This window comes from Labeo rohita, chromosome 3 (assembly GCF_022985175.1).
Source record: "Labeo rohita strain BAU-BD-2019 chromosome 3, IGBB_LRoh.1.0, whole genome shotgun sequence".
Taxonomy (NCBI): Eukaryota; Metazoa; Chordata; class Actinopteri; order Cypriniformes; family Cyprinidae; genus Labeo; species Labeo rohita.
Genome location: NC_066871.1, coordinates 19,899,673 through 19,926,911, shown reverse-complemented (window position 1 = coordinate 19,926,911; position 27,239 = coordinate 19,899,673). Strand labels below are relative to the sequence as shown.

Here is a 27,239-nt window from a genome sequence, read left to right as displayed (position 1 = left end):
AGAATTGTGATATAAACTCGCAATTGCAAGTTATAAAGTCCAGTTTTAAAGGGGTTTAAAGGACTGATATATTCTCAGAATTGCGAGTTTATATCTTACAATTCTGACTTAACTCACAATTGCGTTATAAAGTCAGACTTGCAAGATAAAAACACGCAATTCTGAGAAAAATGTCACAATTGCGAGATATAAACTCGCAATTTTAAGAAAAAGACCTGAATTGTGAGTTTATATATCACAATTTCTGAATTTATTTGGAATTGCAACTTTATTTGTTAGAATTATGAGTTTATGTCTCATAATTCTGGCTTTATAACTCACACGTCTGAGAAAAAACGTCAGAATTGCGAGATGTAAATTCACAATTGTGAGAAAAAAGTCAGAATTGTGAGATAAAAAGTTGCAGTTACCTTATTTTGTAATCTTTTATTCAGTGGTGGAAATGGGCTTCCATAGGAAAGACATGTATAATGTCTCAAAAGATTTTTATTTCAAATAAATGCTGTTCTTTTGAATTTTATATTCCAAAAAATGTATCCTGGTTTCCGCAAAAATATTCAGCAGCACAACTGTTTTCAAAATTGATAATATAAAGTGTTCCTTGAGCATAAAATCAGCATACTATAGTGATTTCTGAAGGATCATGTGACACTGAAGACTGAGTAATGGCTACTGAAAATTCAACTTTGCGTCAAAGGAATAAATTACATTTGAAAATATATCAAAATTTAAATAAATTATATGAAATTGTAATAACATTTTTCTATTTTTACTGCATTTTTAATCAAATAAATGCAACTTTGACGAGCACAAAAAACTTTTGTCAAAAAAAAAATATCTTACCGACTCCAAACTTTTGAACTTCAAATGTACTTCAACTTGTCGGCTCAGTGGGACCTGAAACTGTCAAGCCCTGTTTTTTTCTCATTGGAAACAAACAAGACAACCAAAGTTCAACTGATAGCATGACAGCAATTATAGAGGGGAAAGGAATGGGGAATGCCTGACCTTTGATTCAGTTTCTAATCTGTTACTTGTGTATCTTTATCTCCTTTTTCACACAAGTATTCAAATAAACACCACTGACCTGACACACAATCTTTCTTTTTTACTTTTCAGAAGCACAAATAAATATAACACACACTCGCTCTTTCTTCCCACCACTCTAAAAGTTTCTCTCTCTCTCTTTTACCAGTCACAGTCTGTGTGAGAAGAAACTGTGTTAAAGACACAAGGCGAAACGTTGTGATATCTGCGGGTGGGGTTTGTGAGAAGGCGCTCAGTGGAACCCAGCAAGAGGACAGCGTCCTGCAGACCAAATGAATGAGGCTTCACTCACGGGGGAGGAGCCACAAACTAAAGAGATGCAGAGAACAGCTCAGGACAGAAGACATGTGTGCATAGCACAGACTGAGAGGCACAGGAAAATACGAGCCAACTGATAAGAAAGCTGGGAAATGACTTGGATTTTATGAAACTGGTATGTACTGAGAGGAGAAATGAGTGTTACTGATGGAAAGACACGTTACGTGTCCACTTTCAGGATACAGCTGTCAAGCTCCCAGTCAAAGGAGACTAATGGACAAGTGTCCCGACCCGCACAAATAACCACAAACAACACAGCCGTGAAGAAGCCTGGAGAGACGTCCAATGCAGGCAAGTCTGGACATTTCTTGCAGCTACACACAAGTGTTTGTGAGTGTGTCTGTCAGTATTTGCATACTCGAGAGAGCTTATTTGTCTTTGTATATGCAGGCTGGTTGGATTCTTGCCTTTAAAAACATGTTGAAGTTGACGTGATCTGTACTTGCGGTTAAATGCGTGATCTCTGCAGGAAGCACTGTTCCTTCTCAAAGGTCGTCATGGTTAATAATCAGTTTTCATTCAGTAGACATCACAGAATGACAGCCACTTTGTTTTCACGTTCACTGCATCTGGATAATAATCAGGTGACGGTGTTCACTGCACGACTGCATTCAGCCAGACTTAGACGGGGAAATCCTAAACATTCTTAAATTTGACTTCCCTGTGGTTTGTTTACACCATACTATTTGCCTAAATGGAATAATCAGGCTGATTTCTGATAAAGAAATTTGCTTATTAGCATTCTCCCCTTCACCAGTTACTATACTGTATAGTGTGTGTGATATTGTGATAGATACAGTGGAGTTCAAAACTCTGACACCACTAGTTGAAATGCTTCTATTTTGATTCTTTTTTCTAATTAATAAAATGTTTATCTACAAGTGGCATTATCAGCAAGTGTACTGTAAAACATGCTTTTAAAAATTGAGCATTTTTTGTTAACCTGCAATTGATACATCTATTTCTACTTGATCTAATCAGAGGTTCTCAACCTTTTTTATTTGAAGCTTGTGCAAAACAATATCCAAAAAGCCTCTCATATAAACTATAATAATTTTTCTGCTATGTTCTGCTGAAATTATGAAAAAGTCGCTTTGTTCTCAAGTTTTTGTATAAACAGAAATGAGATGATAATGATGTATGGTTTGTTAGGATTGGACAATATTTGGCCGAGATACAACTATTTGAAATCTGGAATCCGAGGGTGCAAAAAAAAGTCAAAATACTGAGAGAATCGCCTTTCAAATGGTCCAAATGAAGTTCTTAGCAATGCATATTACTAATCAAAATTTAAGTTTTGATATATTTACGGTAGGAATCTTACAAAATATCTTCATGAAACATGATCTTTACTTAATATCTAAATGATTTTTGGCATAAAAGAAAAATCTGTAATTTTGACCCATACAGTGTATTTTTGGCTATTGCTGCAAATATACCCGTGCTACTTATGACTGGTTTTGTGGTCCAGGGTCACACACACAGACACACACAGACACACACACACACACACACACACACATATATATATATATATATATATATATACACTACCGTTCAAAAGTTTGGGGTCAGTAAGACTTGTAATAGTCTTTAAAGAAGTCTCTTATGCTCATCAAGGCTGCATTTATTTGATTAAAAATATAGAAAAAAAACAGTAATATTGCAAAATGTTTTTACAATATAAAATAATGTTTTTTATTTGAACATACTTTAAAATAGAATTTATTCCTGTGATGAAAAGCTGAATTTTTATCAGCTGTTACTCCAGTCTTAAGTGTCACATGATCCTTCAGAAATCATTCTAATATGTGGATTTATTATTAGAATGATCAATGTTGGATAATATCAACAGTTGTGCTGTCAAATATTTTTTGGAACCTGTGATTTTTTTTTTTTCAGGATTCTTTCATGAATAACAAGTTTAAAAAGTACAGTGTTTATTCAAAATATAAATATTTTATAACAATGTAAATTATTTATTATTAACTTTTAATAAACTTTTAATTATTAACTTAATACATCCTTTGTGAATAAAAGTATTAATTTCTTAAAAAAAAAAAAAAAAGAAACAATAAAAATGTACTGACCCCAAACTTTTGAACGGTAGTGTATATATATATATATAATTTTTATTTCTTTTTTTACATGATTAATTTACTTTGTTTAAAGGATAGGTTCACTACCAGAATAAAAATAAAAATAAAAATTTCATCTAGTGTCATCCAAGATGTTTATGTCTTTCTTTCTTCAGTGAAAAAGATATTGGTTTGGTTTTTGAGGAAAACATTTCAGGAAAACATTTTTTTCCCCATATAGTGAACTTGAAGGTGCAAATTTTGCATTTTCAGTGCAGCTTCAAAGGCCTCTACACGATCCCAGTCAAGGAATAAGGGTCTTATCTAGTAACGATCTGTCATTTTCTAAAAAAATTAAAATAAATACATACTTTTTAATATTGATAAATGTTTATCTTGCACTGCGATGCATATCTACAACTTCACGCATTACGTAATCACGTAGAAAAAGGTCACGTGTGATTTGTTCTACGTCTGTGTACTTCGGTTTTCCTCAGAAACTTTTCTTTTCGACTGAAGAAAGAGAGACATGGACATCTTGGATGACATGGGGTGAGTAAATTATCAGGAAATTTTTATTCTGGAAGTGAACTAATTCATTAACACAAAATATTTGCTAAACCTAAAGCTTTATGTACATTTCCAGGTTTAAATGGGAAAAAAAACATGTTTTTAAAATGGTCTCAGACTTTGGAAGCCCACTGTATCTTATCTGCCTGCAGGATGCAAATTACTGACCAGGCAAGGGGTCACTATTGGCAGGAAATTCCTTCCTTACTAATTTAAACAGCAGCCTTTTGTTTTGTTTTCTGTGTGGGACATGTATGTTTGATGGTAGTGCTCTACCCTCTAACTGCACAGTTACAACACTTCAGTTCCTTCCTTTCATTTCTCAGATCTTATCACCTGATACAAGACAGCTGAAATGACACTTAAAACATTTCAGCTTGTTCTTCTGGAACAAGAACTGGAGTCACCTTTGTTCAGATTTCAGATGCAGTGTGTTGCCAGAACAACCAGTGAAAAAAAAATCCTTGTTTGCATGAACAAACAAGGATTACATGGTTACATTAGGCCAGGTCAAAAGACAGCAGATCATGTGATCCACCAGGTCAGAGAGAACAAAAGTGTTTGGTCCAATGTTAAAGACTAGAATGAGTGAAAGAGGACTAGAATGACTTGTTCCTTGAACTGAAATGACATGTCATGCATCTCTTGGCTGAATGAGATTAAAGAGACCACATCAATTACTCATGTAGACGTGTACATGAGACACCACTGTCACAAATAAAAAATACAATAGAGGCCTGTCACATTTTAAAGTTACTACACACAAGTACTCATGGGAGGTTAATTATATTAGACAAGGCTCTGCCCACAGATGTCTATAATAGGTAAGTGGCTGTATTTTGAACAGAAACAGGTTTGTTGGAGGAGTGTTGGATGAGATCACAGTTTATTTAAAGCCTGTGGTCAGATTTCAATCCGCTCTTTTGAGTCACATAACTAACTTTGTTAGTATATTGTCTTGTATCAACTAACAAAGTAGTTACAACATGACTACTTTGTTAGTTATGTTGTACTTTGTTGTACATTCCTTTGTTTAATTTTGCCATTAAAATGTTTGTCGCTTTTTGTCATTTTTATGTGGTGCTTCTGGTTTTGGTGTTTCTAGACAGGATGCTGAATGATACTGCAGTCGTTTAATCAAATATATATCTTTAGCTGCCTTTTTTTTTTTTGTTTATACGAGCCTTGTTTCTTCCTGTGTGAACTTAGCGTTAAACACTATACAAGTCTAAGATTCACAAGTCAATATGAATGTTACTTGCTATTGCAACAATAAACATTATCAGTATCATCATCATTAGTATTTTGATCTTGTTTTGCAGTAAAAACATAATTAAATCAATAACATTTTTAAGTGCAATCACATAAGATAACAAGATTTACAAGGTATTAAAACTATGAACTACACTGTAAAAAATGTTATGTGCTAGGTTTTTAATTACACATAACATTTTTGAGTAGTTTTTTAAAGGAGAAGTCACTTCCAGAACAAAAATGTACAGATAATTTACTCACCCCGTTGGCATCCAAGATGTTCATGTCTTTCTTTCTTCAGTCGTAAAGAAATTATGTTTTATGAGGAAAACATTTCAGGATTTTTCTCCATATAATGGACTGATATGGTGCCTGTGAGTTTAAGCTAGCAAGTTTGAATGCTCATCTTGTCTAGCTCTGTGCGAACTCTGTGTATTCTGGTTCAAGACATTTAGGGTAGGTCAAAAAACTGAAAAAAACTAATTTTTTTCTCCAACTTCAAAATCGTCTATATCGCTGTTTTACTTTTTTTTTTTTTTTTTGACCTTCTTGACCTTCTTTGTACGTTCACTTTGTAAACACTGGGTCGGTACTTCTGCAGCGATGTAGGATGATTTTAAAAGTTGGAGGAGAAAAATTAGACGGAAAATGAGTTTTTCGACCTACCCTAACTGTCTTGAACTGGAATACACAGGGTTCTCACAGAGCTAGAAAAGATGAGCATTTGAGGTTAAAAAGTATATACATTGTCATTTTTTTGGAAAATCACCAATTGTTTTGCTAGATAAGACCCTTCTGCCTCAGCTGGGATCTTTTAGAGCCTTTTGAAGCAGCATTTAAACTACATTTTGGAAGTCCAAACTTGGGGGCACCATAGAAGTCCACTATATGGAGAAAAATCCTGAATAATTTCAGAAGAAAGTAAAAAATCTGTAAATTTTTGTTCTGGAAGTGAACTAATCCTTTAAGGCTTGATTTGTGTAATGGAATCCACCTTAATAAATCATGTAAAATCTCCTAAATGATTTAATCACATTTTAAGACACAATGAATAATAATATAATTAGTGAAATGTGCTAATTAATGTTATGTAGATTCCTAAAAGTCTGTGATGTTGAGCAAGGCCTGTTTGTATTTGACTTTGTACAATTAAAAGACTGTATACTGATAGCTCACATAGAAAAAAACTTTGTTCAAAAAGTAAGCTACTACTCATTGAACAAAGCATCATACCTTACAGTGTTAGTACATGCAGTTCTCCACAACCTAACCTCCGTACAATTTGTAACGACAGAAACTTCAACATAAGAGAAACTCTTTAAACAGATGTTTCCCTTTCACTCAAAAAACACATAAAATAGCACTTAATTTCAATATCTACTCTCCGTATATGCAAAACATGCAGGGAACTAACAATCACCGCCAAAATAAAACTGCATCATTGAACCAATTCTCTTAAAAAATAATAGGTAGCCTTTCTTCCTTAATTTTATCAGCTTAATCAGTTCCTCAGTTTTTCCAAAGTTTCCTTTAAAAATTAGGAAAACATATCTGTTTAGTTCTATACAACACTCAACCACAATTTCTTTAATAAAATACACAATATTTTAATTACCACTTTAATGTTTTTAGATTACAAAACCCATGATTTATTTTTTACATTGAAGTTTTAATTGCCCATATACAGTCATGTGAAAAAGTTCGGACACCCTATTGAATTTCATGGTTTTCTGTATCAGGACATAATAAAAAAAATATCTGGTCCTTGGCAGGTCTTAAAATTTGGAAAGTAAATTCTCAGATAAACATCATCACATGACATATCACACAGTGTCATTATTTATTTAAGAAAAATACAGCCAAGAGGGAAAGGCCATGTGTGACAAAGTTAGGACATCCTGTGAGTCAGTTGCCTGTAGATGCACTTTGAGCAGCAATAACCTGAAGCATTCATTTTCTGTGTGACTTCATCAGTCTCTCACATTGTTCTGGAGGAATTTGGACCACTCTTCTTTTCAACGTTGCTCCAGTTTATTGAGGTTTGTGGGCATTTGCTTATGCACAGCTCTCACCACAGCATTTGAGTCAGGATGAGCTCTGGACCTGGACGGGGCTATTGCAACACCTTGATTCTTTTCTTTTCATCCATTCTGTTGTAGATTTGCTGGTGTGCTTGGAATCATTGTCCTGTTGCATGACCCAATTTTAGCCCAACTTTAGATGTCAGACAGATGCCCTCGCATTTGACTCTAGAATACTTTGATATACAGAGGAGTTCATGGCCAACTCAATGACTGTGAGGTGCTCAGATCCTGTGGCTACAAAACAAGCCCAAAACGATCAGCCCTCCTCCAGCATGCTTGTCTTTTGGTATGAGGTGTTTGTGCTGATATGCTCTTTACGTTTTCACCAAACTTGGCTCTGTGCATTATGGCCAAACATCTCCACTTCGGTCTCGTCTGTTCAAAGGACATTATTCTAGAAGACTTGTGTTTTGTTCAGATGCAACTTTGCAGACCTAAACTGTCCTGCAATGTTTTTTTTTTAAGATAGAAGAGGCTTTCTTCTGCCAAGCCTTCCAAACATGCCATTTTTGTCCCATATTTTTCTAATGGTATTGTCATGAACTTTATCATTTAACATGTGAACTGAGGCCTGTAGAGTCTGAGGTGTAGTTCTTGGGTTGTCCGCCATTTCTCTGAGCTTTACACGGTCTGATCTAGTGGTGAATTTTCTGGGACGTCCACTCCTGGAAGGAGAGGTGTCTGTTTTAAATGTCTTCCACTTCTGAATAAGCTTCAGATTGTTTGGAAATGGCCGTCTTACTCTTCTCAGATTGATGGCAGCAACAATTGCTTCTCTAAGATGATTGCTGATGTCTTACCTCCTTGGCATTGTGTTAACACACACCTGAAGGCTCCAGACCAGCAAACTGCCAAAGCTTATGCTTTTATAGAAGCACTCAGACTTGCTGATGATCAGTTAATCAAAGGTATTTGATTAGGAGTGCTTGACTGTTATTTACCCTCTTAATTCTAATGTTAACAGTAAGGGTGTCCTAACTTTGTCACACATGGCTTTTCCATTCTGGCTTTATTTTTGTTAAGTAAATAATGACACGGTGCAATTTGTCATGTGTTGTTGTTCATCTGAGGATTTATTTTCGAAATTTTAAGACCAGCCAAGGACCAATTTTTTTTTTTAATGATGTCTTGATACGAAAAAAAACCATGGAATTCAATAGGGTGTCCTAACTTTTTCACATGACTGTATTAAGGCTTTAATGTAAATTAATTTACTAAATAAATACCTAGTAAACATTATCTTACTCCTTTTACAATAGTTTTAACATAAAAAGATGATAATGCATAAAACAAGCTCAGAACAGTGTGAGAAACAAGTGCAAAAGTACTGCCTTGTATTACACTTAAGCAATATCACCCTTGGGAGTGCAACAGCACAACTGTACATGTGATACTGCTTTATTCAAGAGTTTAATAAACAAGTAATATTGAGAAACGTACATTTTAGACACAATATTGCTCTGCCAATGAAAATGCTACCAAGTGAAAGAGAAAGCATCAAACAGCAGTGGCGTTCCTCAATGAATCAGTGTTTTTGAACAAATCGGTTGAGTAAACAATTCAGTGATTTATTCACAGTATCATATTGCTCTTTAATGAAGCAGTGTGCTGGAAGGACTCAGCTTAATGAATAATTTAACAGCTCATTCCTAAAGAGAGCTCTTTGTCGTCCCCTACCGTGACGTGTTACAAACACAGCACCGCAAAAGGAAATTAGAAAAGCATACTTCACTACTGTTTAATAAAAAAAATATGCAACTAATCTCATTCTGCTTTGTTCTGTTAAACTAGTGAGTGGTAAACACAGCCATACTAGTGGTTTGGATCCACCGCTTTTCACCGAGCCCCTTGAGGACTGCATAGTGGATGAAGGAAATGACATCACACTGAAAGGGACTATCACAGGGAGCCAGCCAATCAATGTTTCCTGGCTTCATAATGGTGAGTTAATATTTGTTGTTGTTGTTTTACACTAATTTACTAGCTACAAATAGACTGGATGTACAATTATTTGTAGGGTAGAGTGGGGGAAAACGCCCCAATGGGGTAAAACACCCCCCCTACTGTTTTTCCCAAAATAACCCCCAAGATGTAATCAAAATACATTTCTATTGTAACTATGGACTACGTTGACAAGAGTGATGTAGTTTTCACGATGAAGCTTACACTAGTGATGTACCGGAGAAAAAACGGATTTCACAGTAAATGACTTAATTTTTAGCAGTAAAAAAGAGTTTTAAAGCTTGTTGTTTTGCATCACAGTTATATATGATATGAGAACAGTAGAGCCTGTAGATAGGGAGTATGTGTTATTTAATAAAAATATTATTTTTTTCTTAAACATAGTCAGCGGGGTAAAACACCCCAAGGGAGCAATGGGCAATTATTGTAGTTATTCTGTTCTAAACATCAAATCTTTTGTTTTTCCATCAGATGAATTCTAACTAGTGGGTTGAATAAGAATATTTGGATTTTATATTTAAAAATTAGCTCAAGTTAACAACAGGTAGCTAGTTAGCTAGCCAGTCAGCATCAGCTAAAAAAATGTTTCAAATAGGCCCCCTTGATACAAATGTAATTTTTGTTAAAAAAATCTAATAAAATGAAAACTCTGGACATTTACATACTTTGTTTATAATTTATGTCATTTTCACTAACACTATGATAACTTTTCTGAACACATTTAACTTGTTTCACAGAAAAAAAATTGCACAGTTCATAAGGGGGGCGTTTTCCTATGTATGCATATATGTCATGGTTTCATATGCAAGCTTCCGTTCCCTATAGGAGTTGTAAATCGAAAGTGTTTGATGAATTTAAAGGGGACATTGGATGCAAAATTCACTTTTACATGATGTTTGCATATAAATGTGTCTTAGCAGTTTGTAGACACAACCACCTGGCAATGATATAAATCCATTCACTCCTTTTTTTAATTCCTCAAAAAACCTAAACAGTCTCAATTATCAAGCCGTTTTAATTTTTTGAGCAGTATGACATCATATTGCTCAAAGCCCCACCCATGACTGCTGACGGACTGTCCTGTATTAGCATATTTAGCCCTCAACCAGTTGTACGCTGTCCACTATTTTCCCCACACTCGAGCAGCTGTAGCGACAACAATGTCACGTAAGCAATATATGTTTTGTATTTGGATGTAAAAGTGAACATAAGCATATTCATTTTCTCCCGACATTAAAGCCACTGAGGACACAGTGAATTAGTTTTGTTTTTGATGGTAACACACCACCAAATACACAAAAAACGGAAGAGAGAGACGGGTTAGCAGTAACTCGTTATCATTTAAAGAGACGTACTGAAATGGGTCGCTGTGAACAGAGCTGTTTTTGACAAGATAAAAAGGGTGTTGTTTTACACAACCACTGAGGAATTTTAACCAAAGTATGTTACATACATTTCATGAAGATCCTAAAGAATCACACCAACTTGTGGAAAACGGGCATCCAATGTCCCCTTTAACAACAACAAAATTAAAAATAAAAATAACTAAATGTGTCCTGCACATTTCAATTACAATTACAGTATTTTCTATTTTTATGAAAACATTGATTTGATGTATTCTATCTATTCTTAATGCCACAAAGTCACTCCTCTGTTTTTGTCTCCCTCTATCTGTCCATTTGTACCACAACCGTTTCAGGTGAGGCTGTGCTGTTTGGTAAATCTTCATTAGTGGGAGGAGTGGTGACTTTGGTAGTTAAGGAATGTCTCCCAGAGGATGCTGGGGCTTATACATGTATGGCTGAAAACACAGCAGGAAAAACATCCAGCAGTGCAGCAGTGTGTGTTAGAGGTAGGTATAAACTCAAATTCAACCTTAGCCTAAAGCATGTAGTGTATAGACCAGTTTGGAGTAGACCTCACAGTTATGTCACTTGCAGCTGCGTGTGCATAGTGGTTGCAGAAAAACACTGGTAACAAGTGGAAGTAAATGAGTAAAATCCATGAAATAAATGAAATCATCAGTAAAATGAATGAATTGTCATCCAAGATGTTCATGTCTTTCTTTCTTCAGTCGTAAAGAAATTATGTTTTTTGAGGAAAACATTTCAGGATTTTTCTCCATATAATGGACTGATATGGTGCCCCGATTTTGAACTTCCAAAATGCAGTTTAAATGCAGCTTCAAACGATCCCAAATGCGGTTATAAATGATCCCAGCTGAGGAAGAAGGGTCTTATCTAGCAAAACGATTGGTTATTTTCATAAAAATAATACAATTTATATACTTTTTAATCTTAAACACCTGTCTTGTCTTGTATTCTTGTTTAAGTTATGGTATGTCGAAAAACTCCAATCGTATTTTATCCTTCAACTTCAAAAATCATTTTAAAATCATCCTACATCACTGCAGAAGTACCTACCCAGTCTTTGCAAAGTGAACATGCAAAGAAGATCAAACAAACTTAACAAAAAAAGGTAAAACAGCGATATAGGATGCTTTCAAAGTTGAGGGAGAACATGAGATGGGAGTTTTTCGACATACCCTAACTGTCATGAACAGGAACAAAACAGAGTTCAGGAGAGTAAAACAAGATGAGCGTTTGACATTAAAAAGTATATCAATTGTATTATTTTAATGAAAATAACCAATCGTTTCGCTAGATAAAACCCTTCTTCCTTGGCTGGGATTGTTTACAACTGCATTTGGGATCGTTTGAAGCCGCATTTAAACTGAGTTTTGGAAGTTCAAACTCGGGGAACCATATCAGTCCATTATATGGAGAAAAATCCTGAAATGTTTTCCTCAAAAAACATAACTTCTTTACAACTGAAGAAAGAAAGACATCTTGGATAACATCTTGGATGAGTACATTATCTGTACATTTTTGTTCTGAAAGTGGACTTCTCCTTTAACGTGAGCCATCAATGTCTACTTAAAAGTATATATGGGAACATTACATCACTGGCACAGTACAGGTGTTTCTGGTTACATCATATAAAGTGGCATGAATGGACAGGATCATCAATGTTAATTGCCTCTCTCTCTCTCTCTCTCTCTCATTTAATTATTTACTTCCCTTTTGCTCCTCATAATAACATGCAACCACATCACATTCTCCCTCTGTCTCTCTTTAAACCAAAACAAACCGGATCAACTCCAGACTATGAAACAATTGTTGGGATCCGTAATATTCCTCACTCTCATCCCAATTCCTCTCATCCTCACACTCCTGATATGCTAAGCGGCGTCTTAAACTCGCCTCAGAACGTCCCAGATGACATGAGTGTTTTTAAAGGCCCACAGTCACCGCAGACACCTCAGACAGGAAGTCCTATAACAAGCTCTCCAGCACTCAAGAGAGGTATGTCGCAAACAATGGCCCTACCCATAAAGTAATCTGATGGAAATTAAATACATGGAACATTTTTGTTCCTCTAAAGCTCATATCACCGTCATTAAGGTGGTGTCACTTGCTAATACTGTTTTATTAAAAATCGAATTACTATACATAGTTTATGTAATAGGTATATAATAAGCACAGTATAATAAGCTCTGTATAAAATATAAACGTTATAAATGTGCAAATGAGTATTTTCTGACTGGTTGACATACTAATGGCTTTGTTATGTTGAGCATTTCCTCTTTAATCTGTTGAACATTTCTCTTAGACACCCACACCTGATCACTTGACTCCTCCCTTGTATGATAGGCAAAGTTTATGTTATCTCCTGCATGCTCTTGAACACAAAAGCACCCAAACCGACAGCTGATTCTTTACATATTTGTGTTGTTACAGAGGTGCCTGTCAAAAGAAGGAGCAGCTCAGGTACAGGTAAGACCATTAGCATGTCTGTCTTGCACTTTCATTTGTACGTTTGCTTGTTTTAAGCTCCCTGACTCAAAAGATTTACTTGTTCTTATCCTCTTCGTCCATACTGTGACTTCATACTGTTGTTACATTTTGGATTCTGGTGATTCTTTCTAGCGATTCTCATTTCTTAAGAGCCGTGTGATCTATAGCCTCCCACACCCACACCTGCTGTTCTTAATATTCTAATAGCACAGTGTTTTTAATGCATTTTGTCTGGAATTGCGAGTTAAAGTATAACCACTGTGACCTGCTTCCAAATGGAGTCATTTGCAATAAAACAAAGACTGCTCCAAGCAGTCTGTGTTTTACTCCGCTGATCTTAACTTCCAGATTGTCCGGCTCCTTTAGAGTCTGTTAGTGTTGTACACAGTCAAACAGGAAGCAGTCTTCTGTGTACTAACTACTAATGTTTATCTTAATTCCTTTTAGAGACTGTAATCCTTGTTGTCCAAAGCAATATTCTTCCATTCTTTGAAAAACCTTATATTTAACATCAAATTGTGATTTAGTTTAAATCCTTCGTGTGTGTATTTATAGCTTACAGATAGATAAATAATTTAACAGCTGCTCACATATTGGTTTATAAATAGGAATTTCTCAGATTATCAGAGAACACCAAACACTCATCGTCATAAGATGTTATCAATTTTCTTTGGTACTTCTGTTTGTATTTGGGCTGGGCACTTAAGCACTGAATGATGGGTGTTTGATCTTTCATGTAAAACACACTGCTATCTGTGGTCAGTCTGTATTAATAACATGTCTGTTTAATGTCCATGAGGTCATTGGCATCAAATTTTTATCAAGTCAAGGTCAAGTTCAGCTGAGTGTGTTGATTTGAATAATTGCAGTTTGAGTTTGCTTTCATATTTATCACATACACAGTATATGCTACAGCCTTGCTGTAACTCAAACAGAGCATAATGGCAACACCAAGGTCATGGGTTCAGTTCCCAGGAAAGGCAAGAACCGATAAAAACGGATATCTTGCATGCAATATAAGTTGCTTTGGATAAAAGCATCTGTCAAATGCATAAATGTAAATGTAAATATGGTCCGTGGCTAAATTTTAATATCTGTATGGTATGAAAGAAGGAAAGTGTCATTGGTTTTCTCTTAGCATGTTTTGTGTAAAAGCCTTTAATTGGAAAAAATGTTGTTTATATTGTCCTATTTTCTTTTATTTTTATTCATCATTATGAACAATATAATATAATATAATATAAAATACTAATGAATAAAAATATTCACAAATGAGACAATTGTAAACATACAGTCTTCTTTGAAATATACAGAAGCTTAATATTAAAATCTGTGAGGCAAAAGTCTGACTTTTCTCTCTGTTTAATCTTTTTGTTGTCTAGACTAAACAAATTAGACATCTGTGATTCTCAGCACTTGTGTTTATGTGTTTACAGCACCTCCTCTGCAGTTTGTAGATCGATTCGATCGTCTGGAGGTGCATGTTGGAGAGACGGCCCATTTGACCTGTGTCTTTAAAGGCAGCTCTCCTGTAGCTTCTTGCTGGGTCTACAACAAAAAAGAGGTACATAAGAACCAGGGCTGTCAATTTAACATGTTCATTTAATTAATTACTTATGAAAAATAACATGATTAAAATATTTGAACACATTTAACATGCCCACCCCACCCCACCCCAGACCTGTACATCATCTTACATTTCAAACAGTTGACTGTTGAGTTGACAAACATGTTCCAGGGCTAAAACTCACTGAGCGATAAAGTCCATATTGGGGCAAAAAATGCATGAGTTTTTGTCTCATATTTGTATCATTAGATAAACAAATTTCACAAGCAGCGAGAGAAATATTACTTCAGTGCTGTTTCCCGAATAGCGCAAGTACAAATCTGATTTCATACAGCAATTCAGTAAATAAGAAGTTAATATTGTGTTGTATTTTTTATGTTTCTGCCAATGAAAATAATACCTATAAAGCCACAACAGAACTGTTGCACTTCTCTGAGCAACACACAATGGTACTTTGTTTCTGAACGAATCCACATTTTGAACGAATCATGCGAACCAATGATTCAATCCATCATAAAAAGTGCTTCACACAGCTCCACGGGGTTAATAAAGGCCTTCTGAAGTGAATCGATACATTTGTGTAAGAAAAATATCTATATTTAAAACTTTATAAACCGTAATCTCTAGCTTCCACTAACTGTAGTACGTGCATTTACAAGAGAGTGGTATTCCAGGGGATGACGTAGGATGTAGGCATAGTGAGAGCTCAAGTGAGAATATGCTAGTCTTTATATCAAAATCCTCTAACATTTTTCGTTTTGTACTTCTAATTTGTGACCGACGTCTAATTTGTGCCATTAAGCTTGGATAAGCCAGAACATCATTTTAATATAACTCCAATTGTATTCATCTGAAAAAAGAAAGTCATATACACCTTGGATGGCTTGAGGGTGAGAAAATCATGGGGTAATTTTCATTTTTGGGTGAACTATCCCTTTAATTACTGTATTAATCAGTCATTTTGACAAACTAAATGAATGACTAAAGGATTATTTGTACTGTTTCCGTGTTGAAAAAACCTTTTGCCTAAAGACAATTTTTATACCATTGGGGATAGGCAATAAAGCTTTTGAATTTGAATTTGAATAAGTATCATTTCACTAAAGAATCAAAATTTAAAGGATAGTTTGTCCAAAAGTGAAAATTGTCATTATATACTCACCCTCATGTCATTTCAAACCTGTACACTGTAAAAAATAAAAAACACAATTTGTTGAGTCAGCTTAAAATAATTTGTTACTCTGCTGCCTTAAAATTTTAAGTTCAGTCAACTAAAATAAGTTTATTCAAGTTGAAATGTTAAGTTGTACTAAGTAACAACTTAGATACTTGTGTTTGTTAAACTTAACAGATGGGTAAGTAACCCAGCTGCCTTAAAATTTTAAGTTGATTCAACTCAAATATAAGTTGTCACTTAACATAACTTAACATTTCAAGTTGAATAAACGGTTTTTGAGCTGACTGAACTTAAAATTGTAAGGCAGCCAGGTTACAAATTATTTTAAGTTGACTCAACAAATTGTTTTTACAGTGTATGACTTACTTTTTTTGTGGAAGATGAAGGTATTTTGAAGATTGCTGTTTTTGTTACCAGTTACTTTCATTGCATGAACAAACATACTGAGATATTTATCAAATGATCTTTTATGTTCCATAGTTTGTTACATCATTGTAGCCTAAATTTGTAATAAATTTTATGGTGATCAAAATATTTTTTTCTAAAGCTGCATTTTGTAATGTAAACTTGATACTTCTTTTATTTAACATAATAATTAATTCCATTAAAAATTTAAATTGATTGACAGCCCTAAAGAGAAACAACACACACCAGGCATGTTGTATTTTGTTGGTACTCCTGTTAGTGTGTTTATAAGGATGTGTCTTTCTAAAGGTGGTGGAAAGCTCCAAGTTTCATATCAAGTCCTCTAACGAAAGCAGTTCTCTGGTGATTTCCAAAGCCCTTCCTGAGGACTCTGGACGTTACACAATATTTGTACGAGATCGCAAAAGTTCAGCCCAACACACAGTAACCTTGAATGTCATTGGTAAGGTCGGACAATACTCAGTTGTTATTTGGGTCATGATGCTCATTTCTATTAAGCTATTCAAAAATTATATTCATAGACAATGCCATAAATACACTTTTTATTGACTAACATGTTTTCAGTTACTAAATTTAAATTCATTTTGATTTTTTGTAACATAAAAATGTGAACTTCCATTCACACCAAGAAAGATAACTATAACAATAACTATAGTAGCATCCACAACAAAGCAACTTCAACATATTATTATTAATTATTAATATATATATATATATATATATATAAAACATAACATTGGTTATTTTTTTTACTCTTTAAATTAAAAGACAAAAGAAGTTTGTGTCAAATGGAGTAACCCTACAAAATAAATATTCCTGATATTCATGACTCAAAATTCATTATATTTTGAAATATGTATTTTTACCCTAAATGTTGAAAACCTAAAATAAATAAATAGCTTATGTACACTCATTTGACATTTTTGGAATCATTAAAAAAAAAATCATGAAAATTGTATAACCATTGGATGTTTGCGTGCTTTATCCAGACCTGCCTCAGCCTCCTGCCTCCTGTCCTGTAGCACACGTCCTCTCCCCTCACTCTCTGGTTTTGTCCTGGTCTGGGCCGTCTTACGATGGTGGCAGTGCTGTGACAGAATACGTGGTGGAGGTTTGTGAAAGCCCAAGTGCGACTGACCAGTGGAGAGAGCTCACAGCCCAGTGCAAGAGCACCTCACTCAGGGTGACCTCAGGACTCCAGCCTCAAGGAGAATACCGCTTCCGGGTCAGGGCCTGCAACGCTGTGGGGGTGAGCGAACCGAGCCAAGAGTCCCAGCCAATCAGGATGGACAACCAAGGTGAGATTGTTTTGAAATATTTATGAAATTCTATAAAAGTTGTGATGACTTAAAAGAAGTAGTTCGGCCAAAATGATTATTTGCTGAAAATCTATTCACCCTCGGGCCATCTGAGATGAAGATGAATTTGTTTTTTTCATCAGAACAGATTTGGAGAAATTTTCCCTTGACTTGCTCACCAACGGATTCTCAGTGACTGGGTGCCGTCAGAATGAGAATCCAAACAGCTGATAAAAACATCACGATAATCCACAAGTAAATGCCATGACTCCAGTCCATCACTAATGTCTTGTGAAGTGTTTGTAAGAAACAAATCCATCATTAGGTTTTTAACTTCAAACAGTTGCTTCAGGCTAAAAGACAAATCCTCTATTTATAACATTGCTTCCTCCGAAGTCATCTTATCTCAATCAGGAGAGAACTATGCACAGATCAAGCACTGTTTACAAGCAAAAACAGTGCAAAACAGGTCTAAACAAATATGTTGGTGGATTTTGATGTGAGAGGACAACAGGGGATGGACTTTTTTACTAAAGGAAGCATTATTATCGATTATGGTTAAAAGTTAAAATACCTTTTTACTTCACAACATGTTCACTGATGAATTTGAGTCATGTCAATTACTTGTGGATTGTTTCCATCATTGGTGAGCAAGTGATGTAATGCTACATTTCTGCAAATCTTTTCTAATGTAGAAAAAACTCATCTCAGATGGCCTTAGGGTAAATATGTTCAGTAAGTTTTCATTTTTGGGTGAACTATTCCTGTAATGTATCTTTAATGCTAGTTCAATTGCTCCTTATTATATTTTTTAATGCAGCACACTATTTGCTCGTAATTGTCAGATAATCTCTTCCCACAATGTATGGGAACAAGGTTCAGCAACCAAATTCTAAACAGGAAGAACATGTTTAAAGTCATTACCAAAGAGTATGCAATCTAAGAGAGTTAGGTTTCGTGTTGAGGTCCCACAGTGAGTGAAAGTATGTTGTCCTTCAAAGGAGAGCCGTGTGACGACAAACCGGTGGAGTATGTGACTGTGACCATTAACACTGTGGATAAACTTACCGACCACTACAATGTCCTGGAAAAACTCGGAGTGTAAGTATCCTTACCAAACACATATTTAACAGGCCTCATAGCTCACATTCACAGGACCTGTCAAGTAAAACAAACTTTGCATGAATGCATGTTCGAACAGGCATACTTGCATCAAACAGAGAAAACAACCCCTATGCTTAATCCTGATTCCCAGAAAAATGCAAAATAGACGTTAGAGTCATGTTTTTATAACTCATTAGAAAACCTATTATTTATACGGTTAAGAGGTGACAAAGAAATGTTTTCCTGTAAATGCTGGTTTTAAGGCTGATTATCAAATTCTCTTAACTCTCAAGAACTGGATAAATGGACGTTAGGATATCAAAAAACAGTAATTTGTTAAACATCACATGCTTTGGGTTTGTAAGCATGATTTCATGCTCAGTTATGAATCTTTCCCAGAGGGAAGTTTGGCCAGGTGTTTCGGATGACCCATAAGGAGACGGGACGTGTATGTGCTGGAAAGTTCTACAAGGGTCGTCGTACAAAGGAAAGAGAGGCTGCGAGGAAAGAAATAGAGCTAATGAATCTCTTACATCACCCAAAACTCGTGCAGTGTCTTGCCGCATATGATAACAAGGCTGAGATGGTCATGGTGATGGAATAGTGAGTATCTGTGTAGGCGTTTTAAAGGGTTCAGTGCAATTTTAGAAAAGTATACAGAAATGAGAAACTCCAACAATTTCAATGCTTTAACTTTAATAGAGTTAATAGTTTTGTCAATGTTTTGGTACCTAACACAGCTTCATTTGTGTGTGTATTGCAGTGTGGCTGGTGGAGAGCTGTTTGAGCGCATTGTAGATGATAGTTATGAGCACACCGAAGTGTCCAGTGTGGGCTACATGCGTCAGATTCTAGAGGGGATTCAGTACATGCATCAGAAAAATATTGTCCACCTGGACCTCAAACCTGAGAACATCGTCTGCATGGACAGAACTGGGATTAGGATCAAAATCATTGACTTTGGACTTGCTAGCAAGCTGGGTATGAATGTACTGATGATACTGTCAACACAACACCATATGTTATACAGTTGAGCTCAAAAGTTTACATACGCCTTGCAGAATTTGCAAAATGTTAATTATTTTACCAAAATAAGAGGGATCTTGCAAAATGCATGTTATTTTTTATTTAGTACTGACCCGAATAAGATATTTCACATAAAAGACATTTACATAGAGTCCATAAGACTTACATACACTTGATTCTTAATAGTGTGTTGTTATCTGAATGATCCACAGCTGTGTTTTTTTGTTTAGTGATAGTTGTTCATGAGTCACTTGTTTGTCCTGAACTGTTCTTCAGGAAAAAATCCTTCAGGTCCTACAAATTCTTTCAACCCTTTCCGACAACGACGCTATAATTTTGAGGCCCATCTTTTCATACTGAAGACAACTGAGGGACTCACATGTAACTATTGCAGAAGGTTCAAACACTCACTGATGCTCCAGAAGGAAAAACAATGCATTAAGAGCCAGGGGGTGAAAACTTTTGAACTGAATAAATATTTTTCTTATTTTGCCTAAATACACTTTTTTTTTTCATTTAGTACTGTCCTTCAGAAGATACAGAAGATACTTACATTTACTTACAAGTTTTCACCCCCTGGCTTTTTAAGGGATTGTGTTTCCTTTTATCTCCATACATCAGTGAGCGTTTGAACCTTCTGTAATAGTTGAATATGAGTCCCTCAGTTGTCCTTAGTGTGAAAAGATGGATCATTGTTGGAAAGAGTTCAAATAATTTTCTCTTATGGCCTATATGTAAACGTCTTTTAGGTGAAATATCTTATTCAGGTCAGTACTAAATAAAAATTAACATGCATTTTTAAATAGTCAACATTTTGTAGATTCTGCAAGGTGTGTGTAAACTTTTGACCTCAACTGTAATAAAATTGTGTACAATAAAAATAAAGTATATATATATATATATATATATATATATATAATATTAACATTAAATAAAATATAAAATATTAACCCACTTAAATAGTATTAGTACAATAAACATAATAATAATACAATGATAAAGTGCATTTATATGTTACAGTTTGCCGACAATTAGAACTGAAGGAACATTGTAAATGAAGTAACAAAACTAACAAAAAAAGTACCATGGTTTTGGACATGATACCATGTTAACGACATGTTTATCTAGACTTTATTTAAATGAATGGTAATATCATGGTATTTTTTATAGTATCATCGAAATATAATCCATGCAAATATTTCTATGGTAAACTTTACCAACTGTGGTTGGTAGCAAAGTACCATGGAATGCTGATACACAGAACGTTTTCAAAGACTAGAACTATTTAAAAAATGTTGATTTTAATAAAGCTGAAATAAAATATACTTGAATAGCTTAAACCTAAAACTAATAAACAAAAGCTTTGTCAACTAATTGAAACAGGTTTAAGTCAACCAACTAAAAATTATAATCAAAACTAATACTAATACTAATAAATAATTAAAACTAAATCTTAAAAATTATATAAACTAAACCTAAATAGTAATATTTTGTCAAATTAAACCTAATAGTAATATAACAACAACTACACCAATAATAATAACAAAATCACCAACAAAATGACTAAATATTGAACTGAAATTACAATGAAAACTGAAAATATTAAAAAATTAGCGTGAAATAAAATAACAGTGAATGTTTGTTGTGTACCTTAGATCCCAACACTCCTCTGAAGGTGATGCACGGCACTCCAGAATTTGTTGCTCCAGAGGTCATCAACTTTGAGGCGGTCTGTCCGGCCACTGACATGTGGAGCATTGGCGTCATCTGCTACATCCTGTGAGTTCAAATTCAAACACCGCTAGTCTTTTAAGCTCTTGCTGCCCTCTTGTGGTGAAAAATGCCATTGCGTTATCTGAATCTGATTTTCTCTTGCAGGTTGAGCGGTGAATCTCCATTTCAGGGTGAAAGTGACACAGAGACTCTGGCTCTTGTGACAGCAGCGCAGTGGGAGTTTGATGAAGAGAGCTTTCAAGATATCACCGACATGGCAAAGGATTTCATTAGCTCTCTGCTCAGCAAAGAAGTCAGGTGCAATCACATACTTATTCATGTACTTTCATGTACATATATCATGTAAATGCGTCCACACAGATTCATAACTCTGCGCTGAACCTTCTGACAGACGCAGGATGACGTGTGAAGAAGCCTTGGCTCATTCCTGGTTGGCATATACTTCTGTGGACAACAGCAGCAACACCACCAAAAACCTTTCCAAAGACAAGATGAAGAAATTCCTGACTAGGCAGAAGTGGAAGGTAATTTAGAAATGTGATTAAAATAAACACCTGTGGAACCCAGTTTCCACTACTACGTCCTACATACTACATGCACTTACATTATGATTTGGTCAGTGACCCGTATGTGCGCCAATATTAGAGATACTCAGGTGTAAACAACAGCATGGATTGCATAGATAATGTAGTATTGAATACATTTTTCTGCTATTTTATGCTGTCTAAACCACGGGAAAATGTGTAAAAGCTGCTAAATCATATAGAGAAGGATTTAGTAAGCAGGAATTAACACAACATGTTGACAAACTAAAGTTAATAGGCGATAAAGATACATACGAGCAGAATTAATGAAGATATTAGCCTAATATTTCACCTAGCTGACTGGAAATGATAAGAACAAACACGAATGTTGTCAAGATTCTTGCCCTGGAAATCCTGGTTTAGTTTGGCCAACCACAAACACCATTCGTTCCTCAGACATTTTTTGATTTGTTATAACTTTTGTCAGTCTGTAGTACTCTAAATGTTTTTCCCAGTCTGAGCAGTAAATACAGCCCAAAACATAACAATAATTGACCGTTTTCAGCAGCAAAAATCAACTAAATATGCAAACTTCGTTAGGTTTAGTGCATTCAAAGTATTGTTTACATTCAGTGCCACCACTGTGGCCAATTGATGATGCGTCATTAAAACCCTCTATAGCTACTTTTTATCTCATAAATGTGACTTGCGAGATGTGAACTCACAATTGTGAGAGAAAAAGTCCGAATTGTGAGATAAAAAGTCACAAAAACATTTTTTTTATTTTAATTTCAGTGATGTAAATGGGCTTCCATACTAACCAGAGCATTGCCGATTTAACTAGCTTCATTTTTAGCATGCTAACTGCATGTTGTTATATGTACACCCAGAGTTTGCATACACATTAAAAGTTTGGCGTTGTGCGCATGCTCTTAAAGACAGGTGACACGTGTAACATACACATATATAACCCTCTATAGCTGGGGAAGGTGGAGGGTTTCTGAAGCATGGCAGCTGCTATAGCAAACACTAACTGAGTATTTGAATGTTGAGCAGCAAGCTGATTGGCTGCTGATCCGCTGTGTCATGTGGGTGATGTCATTATGTCAGATTGAGTTAGAACCAGTCAGACTCCGCCATTTAGAGTTTAATAACATAACTTCGGATTAATTAAACTCCACTGCATTGTTTTTGTGTGCACATACAGTTAAAGGCAAAAGTTTACATACACCTTGCATAATCTGCAAAATGTGAATTATTTTACCAAAAATAAGAGGGATCCTACAAAATGCATGTTATTTTTTATGTAGTACTGACCTGAATAAGATATTTCACATAAAAGATGTTTACATATAGTCCACAAGAGAAAATAATAGTTGAATGTATAAAAATGACCCCATTCAAAGTTTTACATGCGCTTGATTCTTAATACTGTGTTGTTACCTGAATGATCCACAGCTGTTTTGTTTAGTGATAGTTGTCCATGAGTCCATTTTTTTTTTCCTGAACAGTCAAACTGCCTGCTGTTCTTCAGAAAAATCCTTCAGGTCCTACAAATCCTTTGGTTTATCAGCATTTTTGTGTATTTGAACCCTTTCCAACAATGACTGTATGATTTTGAGGGCATTTTGAATTTGAAAATCAGGGTAAATTTAACTTATTTTGTCTTCTGGGAAACATGTAAGTATCTTCTCTAGCTTTTGAAGGGCAGTACTAATGAAAAAAAATGTGATATTTAGGCAAAATAAGAAAAATGTATACATCTTCATTCTGTTCTAAATGCATTGTGTTTCCTTCTGGAGCATCAGTGAGTGTTTGAACCTTCTGTAATAGTTGCATATGAGTCCCTCAGTTGTCCTCAGTGTGAAAAGATGGATCTCAAAATCATAGTCATTGTTGGAAAGGGTTCAAATACACAAAAATGCTAAAAAACCAAAGAAATTGTGGGACCTGAAGGATTTTAAACAGCGGGCAGTTTAACTGTTCAAGACAAACAAGGGACTTGTGTACAACTATCACTAAACAAACAAACAAAAAAAAAAAAACACACAGCTGTGGATCATTCAGGTAACAACACATTAAGAATCAAGCGTATGTAAACGTTTGAACAGGGTCATTTTTATAAATTCAACTATTTTCTCTTGTGGACTATATGTAAATATCTTTTATGTGAAATATCACATTCAGGTCAGAACTAAATAAGAAATAACATGCATTTTGTTTTATCCCTATTATTTGGTAAAATAATTCAGATGTATGTAAACTTTTGACCTCAACTGTATCTTCATTCTCTTCTTATATTATTGTTTTGTTTCTCTGTTTTTAGAAAACAGGCAAAGCTTTGCTGGCTCTGAAGAGGATGGCTATATTGTCTAAACCAGAGGCTTCTGCAAGCTTGAGCCCTGTAGATGGTGAGAAAGCAATCAAACACAAAAGAAAAATCTGTGTGTCAGAAACCAGTGTAAAATTCTGTCACCAAAATAGATTGTGACTTGTGACATCTCTGACAGCTGTGGCTTTTGACATGTCTGACTGAAAATGTCAAACACTTTTTTTATATAGTGATGGATGTTTTTGCAGTTCAGTAATACATTTTTCTTGCTCTTTGTTGTTACAGAAACAGAGCAGGCAATGCAGTCCCTGGAGCTGAAGCTTCAGTGTAAACCTGCGTTCAGTAAGACTCCATCTGACCTGACTGTCCCGCAGGGCTCCAGGGCCCAGCTCTCCTGTCTCATCACAGGTTAGGACACATCGATGGATGCCATTGACCTTGTCCATCATGATAGTTCCTTTTCAAGCCTGTCTGTCATGAACTCACAACTTTTTCTCTTCATGTTTCAGGTTACCCTGATCCTGAGGTGGTGTGGTTGAAGGATAGCGAGCTGCTGGAGCTGCAGGAGGAGTGTGTGAAGGTGGACTATGAGGAGGACGGCAGCTGTACTCTCACCCTAGAGAATGTCTCTCCGCACCACACCGGCCTGTATTCCTGCAAAGCCACTAATGCACTCGGGGAGGCACTGTGCTCTGCTACTGTTACTGTAGAGAAGAAAGACACATGAATTCATAATGGCACAAAAACACATACACACCACACAGATTAAAATATACTGATAAAAAAATCAGTGCCGATATAATTGTTAATTGAGTGTTAAAACTGTAATAAAAAATCTAATTGATGCTATTGTCATTTATTATTAACGTTTGTGATTCATGTTTATTTTTAGATTATTATTGGACTTTAGTTTAATATTATTGGCAGTGAGCATTTTTCAGGACTGTATGACATTTCAACAGTTCAAATTCTCATTGTTACATTATTCACACACACATTCATTTCAACAAATAGGAGTCTAAAAGTTTCAGTGCACTGTTTCAAGTCAGTATGAAATGAAAATTCACTTACTTTATAAATGCATTATTATTTATATTATTATATACTGATCTAATAATAACATTATACTTACTAATGCTATTATTAAAGTACAAACAGGCTGTTTGGAAACTTTTTTGACAATAAAAAAATATTTTTACTTGCTTGATACAGACTAATCTGCACATGCTTCATCTTTATCAGTCCATGAGAGTCTGAATATCTAAATATTATGAACTTCATTGGAATCCTCAAAATGCTTTTTAAATTTGAAATTTGGTAACCAAATATATATATATACTCATCTCAGTGAAAAGGAAACCTCTTAAGACACGTTTGCAGATTTGATGATATCTGCTTCTGATGCTGTACGTGCCATTTTGATAAAGTAAGGCCATAGTTTGGTTATTTGACACCAGGCATTTGCACATAAGGTCAACGTGTCCATATCAGTAACACTAAACGTTGCAGTCTCCTGTGACCACAGTATTTGTTTGAGAATGGAAGAGCAGGCATTTACTAGGCTTTTAAATGCCACATTTTCAGACAGTTCTGGTTGTTCAACAGGTATCAGACAAGCAAATCACTCCATCTGTTTTCATATGCACATATATGGTTATTTGATGCTTAATTTATGCATGATAAATTGTTTTTTCAACAGGCCACATATCAAAATAGATGATCCTGCAAGTAATAAAGTCACATTTCCATATGATCTAAACGTAATCCAGCAGTGAACTGAAATTTCCTTCTGGTTTGGCTCTTGTATGTCATGGTAGTATAACTATAATTTGCATCTGCATTATGCAGAAAAGAAATCAACAACATGGTCTGTCAGGGTATGAAACAGCATGTTTTTATGAACTCATGTACCACAGTGCAAGGCTGTAACCTGTGTCTTGAAAACTGGGGTTGACCAACACACACCACCTGCACGCAGATCTGAGATCGAGCAGCACACATACGGAAACATTCCAGAGCCCAAACAACGTATTGTCAACGCTGTCCCGCGACTTCTATCAATAAAATAGATAAGCGTCAATGCTAGATTGCTACATCATATTTCTCATCAAGAGAGGGTTTGTGGAGGGAGATGTACAGACGTGGGTAATTCATGCAATTTCATCTCTCTCTCTCTCTCAAAAATGGCCATATTTGAGAAAAAAGTAGAGCAGTTTGCATTGAATGTAGCTGTCGGTTATTCAACAGTTATTCAACAATATTTAATGATTTGCAACTTCCATCTTACTTCGCTCTCTTTCAGCGTTAAACTGACTCTTCAGACGGAAATTCGCCCTCTGCTTCTGTGAACGGTAAACACGGCCCACTTTGATTTGATTGGTCATCTCATTTATTTTGACATTGACAAGTGTTGTTAGAACACTGAGGCAGACCAGGCCGAAAACGTTACGTTTAAACATTCTTTTCATCCTAAAAAAATTGTGCTACATAATTGAGTGCAGCAGATCAGTGCAATATTGGGAGGTAGTTTGGCCATTTGTAAGTATTGGGGGGGGGGGGTGTTTGTCACCCTCTAAATGTCTGTGGTGATGTTAGGGTCATCTAAAAGAATAAATAGACAAGAACAAAACAGAAGAAAGCCTTCCAATGCCATATGTCGTTCTTTTACTTTTACATCTCCACGCAAAGAACCATTTTTTTGACCAGGCAGCAGACATCTTTCAAATAATCCATTTGTGCCCAAATTTTTCTGAATGGTTTCATGCATATAGTCATGTTAATAGTGTCGCAATGTCTGCAGAACCTGATTTTACCAAGTACAACATGTTCCTGGATCAACATCTTTGCTGACCCTGGAACAACACTGTGATTAACCTTCAGA

At 35.3% G+C, this 27,239-nt stretch overlaps 1 protein-coding gene across 2 annotated transcripts; it reads left to right on the top strand.

Moving 5' to 3' along the window:
* The first annotated feature begins 1,279 nt into the window (after positions 1-1,279).
* mylk5 (myosin, light chain kinase 5) lies at positions 1,280-25,565 on the top strand. 2 transcript variants are annotated; one of them, XM_051099381.1, is made up of 17 exons: positions 1,280-1,656; positions 9,143-9,292; positions 11,013-11,165; positions 12,478-12,678; positions 13,114-13,149; positions 14,607-14,734; positions 16,629-16,782; positions 17,330-17,638; positions 18,640-18,739; positions 19,142-19,345; positions 19,506-19,723; positions 21,424-21,547; positions 21,647-21,799; positions 21,894-22,026; positions 24,353-24,437; positions 24,644-24,766; positions 24,868-25,565. In XM_051099381.1, exons 1-17 carry the CDS (start codon positions 1,500-1,502, stop codon positions 25,083-25,085), a joined length of 2,646 nt encoding a protein of 881 aa, XP_050955338.1. In that variant the 5' UTR covers positions 1,280-1,499; the 3' UTR covers positions 25,086-25,565. The 2 variants fall into 2 exon arrangements, with proteins under 2 accessions (XP_050955338.1, XP_050955344.1); XM_051099387.1 differs by lacking the exon at positions 1,280-1,656 and adding an exon at positions 3,927-3,995.
* The last annotated feature ends 1,674 nt before the right edge of the window (positions 25,566-27,239 follow it).

Bases quoted from the DNA above. Each gene is read 5' to 3' on its own strand.
- mylk5 (XM_051099381.1), top strand. From the start codon at position 1,500: ATGAGTGTTACTGATGGAAAGACACGTTACGTGTCCACTTTCAGGATA. The intron at 13,150-14,606 runs GTAAGACCATTA...ATGTGTTTACAG, and splicing joins AAGGAGCAGCTCAGGTACAG to CACCTCCTCTGCAGTTTGTA. The intron at 22,027-24,352 runs GTAATTTAGAAA...CTCTGTTTTTAG, and splicing joins TGACTAGGCAGAAGTGGAAG to AAAACAGGCAAAGCTTTGCT.